At 45.6% G+C, this 12216-nt stretch overlaps 1 protein-coding gene across 1 annotated transcript in view; it reads right to left on the minus strand.

Annotated features, from left to right (window-relative positions):
- ENPP6 (ectonucleotide pyrophosphatase/phosphodiesterase 6) overlaps nucleotides 1-12216 on the minus strand; it is a 93478-nt gene that overhangs the window by 20064 nt on the left and 61198 nt on the right. The window contains exons 3-5 of the mRNA XM_040966212.1: nucleotides 11307-11418; nucleotides 2954-3095; nucleotides 2112-2291 (exon numbers count right to left, since the gene is read on the minus strand). Coding sequence (XP_040822146.1) covers nucleotides 2112-2291; nucleotides 2954-3095; nucleotides 11307-11418 — 434 coding nt within the window. The remainder of the gene's footprint in view (nucleotides 1-2111; nucleotides 2292-2953; nucleotides 3096-11306; nucleotides 11419-12216) is intronic.

A 12216-nucleotide genomic window follows, 5' to 3' on the forward strand; every position in this document is an offset into this window, starting at 1 on the left:
GTCATAACACTATATTCCCCTTATATATTTTATAACAATTCTTATATGTGTCCTCAATAACTAATAAATTTCTATAATCTATTTACATCAAAATGCTATAGCCACAATTAAAAGGCAAATGAAAAATTGGCCTACCTAATGCTAAAAGTCACATAGATCAAAGAAAAAGGATTTGTTTTTTTAACTTGACCTAGACAGCATGTTTTACCTACACATGGATCTTAAAAGTACTAGTTATTGGTTGCCATTAATTCTGTTGCGAATTTCATGATGAAGTTGTAAACTTGGCATATGATTTCCATATTTAACACAGTGTCTTGAATATTATGGCTAAAATTAAAATCAACTTTTGGCTTGCTGCCTTTTAAACAGATTCCTGGCTATAACCATATACCATTGAGCTTATCTTATCAACTCAACTCAGAAAACAAGTTTGTCTTGAGGCTGTTTAGTAGGAAGTTTCTGACAGCCCTGTGAGTTATGGTTTCCCCTCTAAGAAAACCCAGAGGAAAGCAAGGGCACATGTGCAGAAAGACTTGGGATAACTGAAAAATCCAGTCCACAAAGAGGTCTTACAAGCTGTTGTGTCCGTCACTTGACAAACTGTCACCCAAACACAGCCCCATCCCTGAGTAAGCCACCAGTTGCTTTGGGCTGCTAGCAAGGCTAGACTGAGAGTGCCATGTTGGAGGTGCCCCCCTCCGGCCCCCGCTCCTAAGCTGTTGATACCCAAGCACTGTGGAGCCTGCACACACCCACGTGCCAACTTGGAGGCAAAGCCTGGCTTCCCTGCCAAGGAAAACAGACCTTCTTTTCAAGACCCAGCCAAAGTGTAAAATATTCTGAGATTGTCTAGAGAGTTCATGGGGGGAGATGTGTAAGCAAATTCAGAACCTCCACTGCCTGAAAAGGGGAATTGGAGAATCGGGCAAGGCAGAGAGCAGAGAACAGAGGTATGGTGGGTGACTGGACTCCTCACCCCAGGAGCCAGTTCTTAAGCTTGAGCAGGCAAGATGAAGGTAAGTCTCCTCTAAAGGGACCAATGTGACCAGACCTCTGTCTGGACTGGACTCATCAGTGTGGCTGTGGCCTGAGGCCCCTTTCTGTTTTTGTGGTTGCCACTCCCCTTAATTCCCCTACTGGCTCTCAGCCCTGTCCATATCCCCTTCTCCCCCTGGTCCCCATCAGTTTTGTCTGGGAGTGAGCAGAAGCCACCAGACTTGTATGCGGAGGGCACAGGACACACCCGGAGGGACCCAGCCTTCAGCCAGAGGTGTCAGGTGTCAGGGGCAGGATGTTGCTCCCTGCTTTCTCAGGGTGGTTCAACGAGGACTGTCAGCTGTAATTACTGTTTGGAGAGTTGATAAGGAGAGGATTAATCATCTTGGGGTGCAGGCTTCCTGGAGGGTAGTCAAAGAGAAGAGCTGCGTCCCTCACCTTCACCCCGTTGGGAAGTAACCACACCCACCTTGGATGGTCATTGTCCTAGCAACCCATGCATGCACCTGTGTGGTCTCCGCAGGACCCTGTGTGCCTCTGTGAGCTCCTTAGTGCCTGGCAGCAGCCTCAGTCTCATTTCCATACTCAGGGAGAAAGAAGGAGCAGGGGCCAGGGTAGGATGCTTGCTGGGTTACTGGTGGTTAGCAAGGCTGTGATTTGGAGCTAAGCCATGTAGCTCCTGAGATAAGGAGCAGACCCCATGGTACTCAAGGCCTGTGTTTGACTTCTCCTTCTCTCCAGCCCCCCGAGGAAAGGATTGACAGAGCAGCTGTCTCCAGAGTCACCTCATTTGCCTAGCCAGGGCCACTGAAAAAAAGAACCCTCCCGAATGCTAATTTACACATCCTTTGTATCAATGAATCTTCATAAAATTCAATTCATTATGCCCATTGCTGAGGAGGAAAAACAGAGTCGGGGGAGGTAAAACACTCAACGCAGTCGCTGCGCCACTAGGTGTAGGACCAACAGGGTCATGTGCCTATGATGTCCAAGACCTTCCAGCCGCACCCTGTGCTTGGATCTGCAGACTGCAGGGAATCCGCACAGCACAAAGTGGCTTGCGGGAGAACCCAGCGCTCCATGTCCCGCTGCGGAGGGGTTTCTTGCCTCACCTCAGAGTGCTTGCCGGGAGCAGGCCACAGGCTTACGACAGGACCCCTGTCCTTGGCTTGCTGCAGGTCGTCCAGGCTGATGTACTGGTTCAGCTCGATCACTTTGTCCATCCAGAAGATGTCTGTCATTCCATGATCTGAGAAAATGATGACATTCAGGTCATCCTGCAGGTCCCGCTCCTGTGGGGGGGCAAAGGCAGTGGTTACCGCAGCAACACGGGGGGGAGGGGGGAGCTTGGCACTTAGAAACTCTCCTAGGAGGCGCTGTGTGAACCCCGAAACTGGAGGACAGATACCATCTCCATTCTGAATGCGTTTATCTGACAGATGGGACAGAGCTTAAAACCACTACCGTCAGATCACCACCCCACCCCACTGAGACATGGGCGTGCTCAAGGTTCACTCTCTGTCTTCACTTGCTTTTACCCTTTCAACAATTGTGCACTGCAGGTAGAGATTTTTTGCTTGCCCCTAATGCAGGTGTAAGAAAACACAGCATAAGAGAATCAACAAAGCAAAATCACACATCTCCCTCCAAACTTGCCCCAAAACAGGAAACAAACAGACAAAAACAGAACTAGGTCTGGCTGTCAGGTGCCCACCAAGCTTTTTCTAAACCTCATTAGGACTCCACAGAACTGGGTCATGTCCCCAGCCAAGCCAGGTAATATTGCACATCTAGGTCGTGACAGTCCCACTGGTCATTGAGCAAGGCAGCTCTTGGTACCTCCAGAGGCACTGTTGGAAGAAGATTCCTCTAAGCCTCATGAAGGCCTAGTATGAAGCTAGAGATGCAGGGAGTGCGGGTGAAGGGCAAGCAGCAGGTGTCTGCTTCGGGTCACCTGGATCCACTGGGTCATGTACTTCAGGACAGTGTCCACAGCCTTGAGTGCGTCTTTTCTCTGGGTGGATGAAGGGCCGTAGTGGTGGCCTTCCACATCGATGCGCTCATGGTATATGGCAGCCAGGTCAGCCCGGCCACTCCTGCAGGGAGCAAGGTGAAAGACACACCAGGTGAGGGAGCTGTCTACAGCCTGCTCAGTGACAAGCCACCAGTTGTCAGGGAAGGCATGGTTTTAGCACCATGCCCTGCCCCATGGACTGAGTTGAGCTGGCATCTCCAGCCAAACAAGGTGGGGTCCCCAAGGAGGATGAGGGACGCTAGGTTAACGCCAACTGCCTCTTGAGAAGGGAAGTTGAGAGCGTGTGTGTTTGTCACTCCCAAAAGGCCATTTGGCATCACCCTTCGTGCCCCACAGACTTGTGAGAAGTGACCACAAAGGACCATTCTGAGAGCTGCACTCTTGCCACTTGTCACCAGAGAGCTAGACAGCCAAGAAGCAGTCATCTGGGTATATCCCACTCTAGAATTGGCATGGTTTGATTAAAAAAAAAAAAACCCTCTGAGTAAAATGCTAAACCGTGGAGCTGGCCAAAAAGGGCAGAAATAAGCTACAATTCACCACACCAACAGACAAGTGGCTGGGGCCCTGCATCCACAGATGCCACCAGGATCCACACTCCCTGGGGCACCTCAACGGTCAGCTCCAAAGTAAACATAGAGCAACTTCCATGAGCCCAGGAAGCCAAGGAGATAATGGAGAAAATTCAAGCAGTATAGCTCTCCAAACTAGGTAACAAAGATGGTGCTCAGGGCCGTAGGGTGTTGTAGAATGTGGTCTATTTCCTTCCCACCATGTCTCCCAAAAGCACGACCCTTCTCAGCTCTGGCTTTGCCAACAACCTCCCTGTAAACAGATTAGAACAATGATGATGATGATGATGGAGGTGGTGGTCACTGACAAAAGTTGAAAAAAAAATGGAAGAAACATGAACATAAGAGATGGAGTCAGGATTTGAACTGAGAACCAGCTGACTCTAAGCCTATGAACACAGTCACAGGATCCTGTTAGAGAACTTATCAGCCCACAGTCTGTTCAGCTTCACTCATCTTTTGCAAACAGCTCTTATTTGTTCACAAAAACGCCAACATCCCCTAGCAAGCAGGGTGTGAGAAAGACAGACACAGTGCAATGAAAATGAATTGCAGTCACTTCTCAAGACACAGGGTCTATGTCTGGGGCAGAATGTCCCCCCAGGTCCAGAGCTGGGTGATGAGTGTCCTCAGAGCGAGCACTGGGAGATTTCTGCCAATGAGGAAGTGACCCTAAGAGTGTTTGTGAAGTTACCACTTACAGTTTCCAGGACACTCTGGTTTTAAGTGACAGGAAATCTCCGAATGCTCTTTTTTCTATTTGAGCAAAACCAAGTGACTGCTCAGGAATGAGCCCCATGGCCACCCTCCCCTCCCCCAAGGTTGGGTGGTTATTTAGGGGTTATTTAGGGGTTTCTGATGTGATCACTCTTCATTTTTGCTAATGTGGGATGATTAATGCAAACTTCCTCTTCATCCATAGGCAGAGGAGAACATAAAGTCATTTTAGGGCCCCACAGGTGTGTAGGTGGGGGATCAGTGTTCATACCAGGTAATGGCATTTCCATGCATCAGCAAAAATTTTTTGAGGCCCACTTTCATTACACAGATGGGGCTCACGGTGCTTCCTCCACCATTGTATTTGAACATAGCTGACCCACTGTAAAATCTGTCCTTTGGCTATGCCTCAGACCTGATGTGATTTGTGTGCTTGCATGTTTAGCTTTCCAGATGTGCGGGCATAGTGTCTTATCTGCTTAGGTGTCCACAGCTAGTATTGGAAATTGCTCATCTAATACAGGGCTGAGTTTCTTCAGAGAGGTGGTTTCACTGATGAGGTTCACTGTGGCATTCAAGTTCACTGCCATGCTCCTGGGTTCCTTCACATCAGACACTTCACATAATGCAGCACTCACTGGACTGGCTTCTTTAGGCCTGTGTGATCACAAAGCCTGTAAGGATCACAATTGATTGCAGGTTTTGTGTCAACCCCACATGCCAGGAATGCTGCATGCAAATTGCTTGCAATGGAAGGATTACGCAGGTGCCTTTTGTGGAAGATTGAAGCCCCATTGATTCATATGGGACTGTGGTCCCCAAGGCACAGAGCTGCTGCCTGTCTGGAGCTGAACTGACAAATTCTTGGTGGCCAGCTGGTTTCCACATGGATCTGGTATCCATCACAGATCAGTTCATTTGGAATGGATTGGGTGGGTGAGGAGAGATGGGTGGAAATGCCTGTGGATCTGCTCTTGGCCATTTACAGCTCTGAGGTTCAGGAATCATGCCAGAAGGACACGTGGTCATCAGCCCAGTTCCTTAAGAGCTGCGAGGCTCCCAGAGCTCAGGGAGGTTGCAGGGATACCCAAGTCAGTCACCACCTCATGATCATATCCAGATTTCTCTGACATGTAAAATGTTCTAATGTCACATCCATTTTCCTTACTTGAAGTGGGTTGGAAATAGAGACTTAGAAGTGAAAATGATTTAAAGGAAAGGTTAGTTATTTTTGTTTGAAAAATTGATTAAAAACTTTGAAATAAGTCCCTCTCATGATTATCTTTTTTTATGCTATGTTAGAACAGTGTCCAACAAGTTGCTTAAGAGCACAAGACTTAATAACCATGCACTGGTGCTCAGTCTTGGTATTGAGTTGTTAGCTGTTAAGGAACTGATAAGATGAAAATAACTTTTATCTGAGACAGGAGTCCCTCAAATTATAGCTGCATTATGCTCTATACTACAGAGCATCTATGCATCTGATGATAATCAGAATCCACCATTTTCCATGCTTCATTTCTGTGTGTGTGTGTTGGGGGGTTCATACTCTCCTTTTAACCAGCTTTGTCTTCTGAATGTCTTAGTAAGTCACTACATTGGGACTTGGGCCTAATTATATAAAGATGTAGTGAGTCCATGACAAAGTTTTCATTTTGAAAATTACCCTTGGGTTCAAATGTGGGCTATTTTCCTATCTTGGAAGTTTCAGATGAATGGTAAAACATTTCCAAACTTCAACTTCCCCATCTGGACAACCTACTCTCAGAGTTATTTCAGGCATACAATGAGATGATGTTTGTAAATCTCTTGACATAGGACAAGAAGGAGAGAAAGGGAAGAGGCACTTCCCATCTCTCTGTACCTTCCAGATGGCCCTAGATTGCTTTTCCTGAATTGCCTACATTGCTGGGAGGAGACCCTGGTCTCTGCAGAAGCCTGGCCTGCATTCTCTCCCCTTCTTTCTTTCACTGGGAGGAGGGGAGCCAAGGCCAGGATATTTACAGTGGTTTCCTGGTAACCTATGAAAGAGTTCTCTTTCTCCAGGCCATCTCTCATTAACACCAGTGACCACTGATTCTGGGATCCTGTAGAAACACCTTTGGGGCTGATGTCAACAGCCTGGAATGTGACTAAGAACATCATCTCTTATCATCATTCACATAGCCCCGTTACTTCCTGGTCAGCTCCTTGTTGAGGCTACAGAGTACACCTACCAAGATCAACCTAGAAGTGCCTGGCCTTATGCAGGCAGTCTGGGCTGCCTACAGCTGCTCCCCTGGACCCTCTGCCACTTGCTGCAGATGCTCCTTAAAACTTATTGCAGTCTGAACACCATGTTTCTTTTTAATTTTATTTTTTTTTCCTGCCAATGGAACTGTGAATATCCTACATCCGAGTCTGGGAAGTGGGCTAAGTAATGTGGATCACAAGCTACTTTCTTATTGGATAGGCAAGGTGCTAGAGGGCAGGGCTGCTGCCTATGAGTTCCTGGGCTGGTGGCAGGGTGAAGACAGTGACCAGGACTGCAGCATGCATGAAACACTGAGCAGGCTGTGGAGACCACCACTGCCAACAGAGCATCCTCGACTGTCTCTTCCTGTGTGGTCATGCTTCAGGGCATCTTGGAAGTGTGGGATAGAAGGCTGCAGCATGGGCACTGGTGCGTTGGTGGTGTCTTATCTTTAGGGACTATGTTCAAAGACCTCCAGGGAGTGCTGAGGCTGCACACAGTCCCCAACCCTGTTCATAAATACTTTTTCCAAACAGCACCCACGAGGTACTTCAAAACGTTTGTGCAAAAAACAAATGCAATGCAAATAAATTCATTTTGTAGCAAGAAGTTTTGAAATCCAAGCATAGCTTTGTTTTCAAAATATACATTTTCAGTGAACTTTTTGCACTCATGATAAACTTTAACTTATAAATTAGTCACAGTGAGTGATCACTAACATTAACTTGCAATAAAATAGAATGGTTGTCATAATACACTCTAATAAAAGTTATGTGAATGTGGTCTCTCAAAATATGAAATTTTCCTTTTAATAATTTTAGCCTGCAATTGACCCTGAGCAACTGAAACTTTGGGATGTGAACCATGGATAAGAAGAGGCTGTGAGAGTTCCCAAGCACTTGGCTCTTCAGAAAGGCACCCGGAGCCCAAGTCCTGAGGGAAGAATTTCACCTCCTACCTGCGTATGTGATACAGCGCAGAGCATTTAACTGCCAGAGTCAGTGGTCTCCTTGTAGGTTGGGGGGAACATCTACTTCATATGATGGCTGTGACAACCAGGTGGGTTGACTGAAATACAGTCCTCTGACACATCGCTAGCAGACAGTATTAAACATGTCAATTCCCTTCCCCTTCTCCTTTCCTCTATGCTAAAAAATTCCCTGAATTCAAAGGTCACTTCTTGCAATAGAACTTGATGGAAGCCAATGCTGTGGTACACCAGGTTAAATCCCTGCTTATGATGCAGCATCCCAGCACTGGCTTGAGTCCTGGATGATCTGCTTTTGCTCCAGCTCCTAGGAAGGCAGCAGAAGGTGGCCCAAGTACTTGGGCCTCTGTCACCCCTGTGGAGGACATGGATGCAGTTTCTGACTCCTGCCTTCAGCCTAGCCCAGCCCCAGCTATTGCAGGCATTCAGAGGAGTAAATCAGCTGATGGATGCTCTCTCTCTCTCTTTCTCTCTCTCTCTTTCTCTCTCTCTCTCTCTCTCTCTCTCTCTCTCTGTGACTCTGCTGCTCACTTTCTTTCAAATAAATAAATGAGTCTTTTAAAAAGTGAAGTTTTATACCTGGACAGACAGTGTCTAGATCCATCGTGAATGACTAATCAAATCATCACTTGGCCAACAGGCACGTGCAGCTTCTTGACAGACTGCACTCTGCTGAAATGTCCCCTGGATAGGAATCTGAACTCCCTTTCCTGCTAAGCCTGCTTATTCCGGGCCCCATTCTCCCTGCTTCTTCAACAGTAATAAAATGCACAGACACTCTGTGACTTGGGCAGATGTGTATCTTGGGGCACTCAGGTGTGGAAACTGTAAGTGCCCTTTACGTTATAGCTGGGAATTTGAGGTAGAGCTGAATTGAAACCAAGAGGTGGTCGGTCTGTAGAGTTTTATATTCCCTCCTCTATTGAGAGCTCTCTAAAGGAAAGATAGTGATGCTCCTTTGCCTACAAGCACATACCAAGAGGCTTAATGATTTCCCTGAACCTCATGATTGTGTAGATAAGCTTCTACACATGAAGCAGTCTTAATTGGGCTAGACTATGCTAGACTGTATGTCTCCTTCATGAACCTCACTCCTGAATAGTATAGAGATTGGGGTTTTTTTTTTTGTAAGATTCATGTGGACCCATAGCCATCAGTTCTTTATTCCACTTCGTAAGAAGGTCATAAAACATGTTCCAATAATGCTCAGATGAGTCAAAGGAGGGGAGGGAAGACCTAAATCCATTGTCTCCCATAGGTAAGATCACCTGGCCTATTTTTGTTTCAATCATTTCTAATTTTATTCTGTTATTTTTTTTTAAAGAAAAAGATGTATTTCTTTATCTGGACATAAGAGTTGGAGAAGACAGAAGCTTCCTCCTGGTTTCCCAAGTGGGTAGCAGTGGCTCAAACACTTGAGTCATCCTCTGCTGACTTTCCCAGGGAGCTGGATTGGAAATGGAGTGGCCAAGATATCAACTGGTGCCGTATGGGATACCTGTGTCTCAAGGCATGGCTTTCTCTACTGCACCACAATGTCAGCCCTGTATCTCTCATTTCCAGTGCTGACTAGTTATATCTCTGCTGAGTCTCCATTTTCCCATTTGCTGTTCAAAAGGATTCTTTTCTGGTGAGCATGTTAGCTCTGCAAGAACAAAGACCCCTCCAGCTATGTTGTATTGGTTCAATCCTGCCAGATCTTCACTGCCCAACTACTGGATCATCATTCCTATTGCAGACTAGATGTACATTATCTGATGGGGCTCAAGTACACCTGTGTATGCCTATACTATGGACAGTGTTGAAATGGGCAGTGTGGCAGCACTGGGACACAGTGTATGGGTCTCCAGTTCTTCATGGCATCCTCTTCAGGGAACCCAATGCCTTTGCTATTAACAGACATTCCAAGTAACAATAACAGAAAAACCCTCCCCATTTCTAATTGTACTCTAAGGTAAAGACGTGATTCCCTGGGTTTTTCTGTGCTTTTCCCACATTGCTTCAAAAGAAAATCTTTTGAACAAATAGAACCTAACACTTTTTTCCAGCATTGTGCATTTTTGTGTCCTTCAAGACAGGAACATCAGCTTGTCGGTCAGCCTGACACAGGATTCTCCTACCTGTGTTCCTACCGGTGAGTCAGTGCATGTCATATCATGACATTCCAATCAGCTGTAAAGGCAAGATAAAGGTGGAAAGGATTACGTTGCCAAGCTGTTTGGTTATTGGGAGGGTGGATTATCCACTGACCAAACTTTTTGTATTTGGCATGGAAAAAAAGATGTAAGAATGGCTAGCATTTTGGATATGATGCAGGCAACTGTGGTTAGACGCAGAACTCTTTCAATGTTCCCACCCTGCTCATGTGCTGTGCATGCTGTGAAGATTCTGCTTTGCTTGCACAAACTAGGCTGCAACACAATATTCCAGCTCATCAGGAGTGTGGTTTGCCAGTGCTCATGGAAAAGAAAAAGAGAACAGCATTGGTGGGAGCCAGGATCACATAACACTCATGATTTACTGAGCACGTGAAGTATATTTATTTAAGGGCTACTTCCCCCAGACTCTACCTATTCTCTCTCCCCATAAAGAAAAAAAAACACATAAATTTTAAAATATATTACCTTTCTGTATGTAAATATTTGAGAACCTACTCTTCTGTCCAATCTATCGGTCAGAGCATGAGTGTTGTGAGCCTCCAAGGACCCTGGTAGTGAGTTTTATGCAAGTGGAATCATTCTAAGAATTGGCACTGGCAGGGGTGTCATTTTCTCCTTGGATTACTCTGTGGGGGAGACTGTAGATCACCCCAATCAATGATTGGGGCAGGAGAGGAAGTGGCCAGAATGGGCAATATAATTGGTGACCTCTGCATCAGAGGCACTCTTGGCCCATTCATGTGGTTACTTCTAGTCAACTTCTAGTCATTTGAATATCATCATAGCTCATGGAGTGTGTGGAAATCAAGTTTCTTCTTGTGTCCAGAAAGGTTCTGCCTTTGTTTCCACTCTCAGATCACTCCCTTTCATCTTTACCCACCCTGGAAAGCCAAGGTGACCTCAAGTCCATCCCTGGAAACTTGAGATCCTTTCCTCTGCTCACTGCCATAACTCACAAGCTTAGCCTGTGCTTTCTTGGTTTTGATGCATTCCCACTGGTCTCTCACAGGGCTGTCCACTTTAAGTGCCTCCTGAGACTCACTTGGGAGTCTGCTGATCTAAGTTCTCAGTCAGATCTTCAGATTCGTGTGTGCTTTTCAGGATATCATTACTAGTTTTTACACCTTTCAGACTGTGTCATTGCCCCACATAGGAAACAGCAGGTTCTGTATCCAATACAAAACCTTGTATGTGCCTTGTATGTTTGCAGGCAAGTGATAGAATAGGCACTTATTTGACTCCAGATTTTCCTTTTGTGCCAAATGCTTACTAATATCTTTGAAATACAGTTGCTCATTAAATCATTATTAGGGAAAAGTTGACATTTATATTGCATCTCCATCGTCCAACACTTTATCAAAGTAGGTCCCAGACTCCCAAGGATCTTCATGCACTCAATTCAACCTTTCCAAAGAGTGCCTCTGCCTCAACTCCTCCTGCAGTTACACCCAGCTCATGGCTAGTGGTCACCACACAAGAGGCTCAGTGAGTCTCTGTGATGTCTTTTCAACTACACCAAGTTGTCTTCATTCTCTCTGGGATTGGCTATTTGCTCCAGAAACAAGACAGAATATTGATGTGGCAAAAAATTTGGCACACTTACTTGAATGAATCAAGAGCATCACTGATTGCATTGGCAAAATTGATATCAGTTGGCACATTCTTATATTCTAAGCAGTAGGTAGGTCTGACACCCAGAATCTCAACCTCACAGCCTATAAAGGAAAAACATGGTAAAGAGTTATGCTTGCAGCAATTGAAGTAGGGGCATGAGTCCATTTCAGGGAATAAAGACCACTAGTCAAAAAGCAAACTTTTGTACACTTTTATGAGCAAATAGGTGGCATAATTTTCCATTATTTTTGCTCAAGTGAAGCTTAAGTACTCAATTCCTTTGCAACAAAACACTGTTGTGCCATGGCAAAGACTGGTAAAAGCTAGCTAGAGCTATCGTCCCTGATTTGAAACAAAACAAAAATTAGTTGATATGGCAAATAACTCGATTTCTTCCAGTAGATTTTTTCATGACAACTAAGTCTTCTAATGTATCATTGTCTATTCTAGGATCAAGTAGTACCTTGTGTCTGGTTAGTCAGAAAATTATGAAATAAATATTTCACGTGGCATTGTGTAAAGATGGACTGGACTTCAAAGTACCCTACTAGATTAACAAGTCAAAATATCTCAGAGTTAAAGCAGGCATTCAGAACCAGTGCTCTACCTCTTCCAAGTGCAGTAAAGGAACTCCCAGCTTCAGTTGGAAGGGCAGTTTGCCTCTCTGCTCTGGAGCCCACTGACGTGGAAGCGGAGCCTTGAGGAAGAGACACCCAACCATGTTATCAGAACTCAGGGCAGAAGGATGAGGCAGGCTCCCTTAGCATTTGATGAGTACATTATTAGTGGGCATCCACTATGAACTAGTCACGACCTTCAGACATACTGAGAACAAAAACTAACCAGTCAGTGTTTTCATCCAGAAGCATCCTGGAGTTTAGTCTAGTTAGGGACATACA

Source organism: Ochotona curzoniae, unplaced genomic scaffold (genome assembly GCF_017591425.1).
Source record: "Ochotona curzoniae isolate NIBS_2020 unplaced genomic scaffold, NIBS_Ocur_1.0 scaffold_4505, whole genome shotgun sequence".
NCBI classification, from domain to species: domain Eukaryota; kingdom Metazoa; phylum Chordata; class Mammalia; order Lagomorpha; family Ochotonidae; genus Ochotona; species Ochotona curzoniae.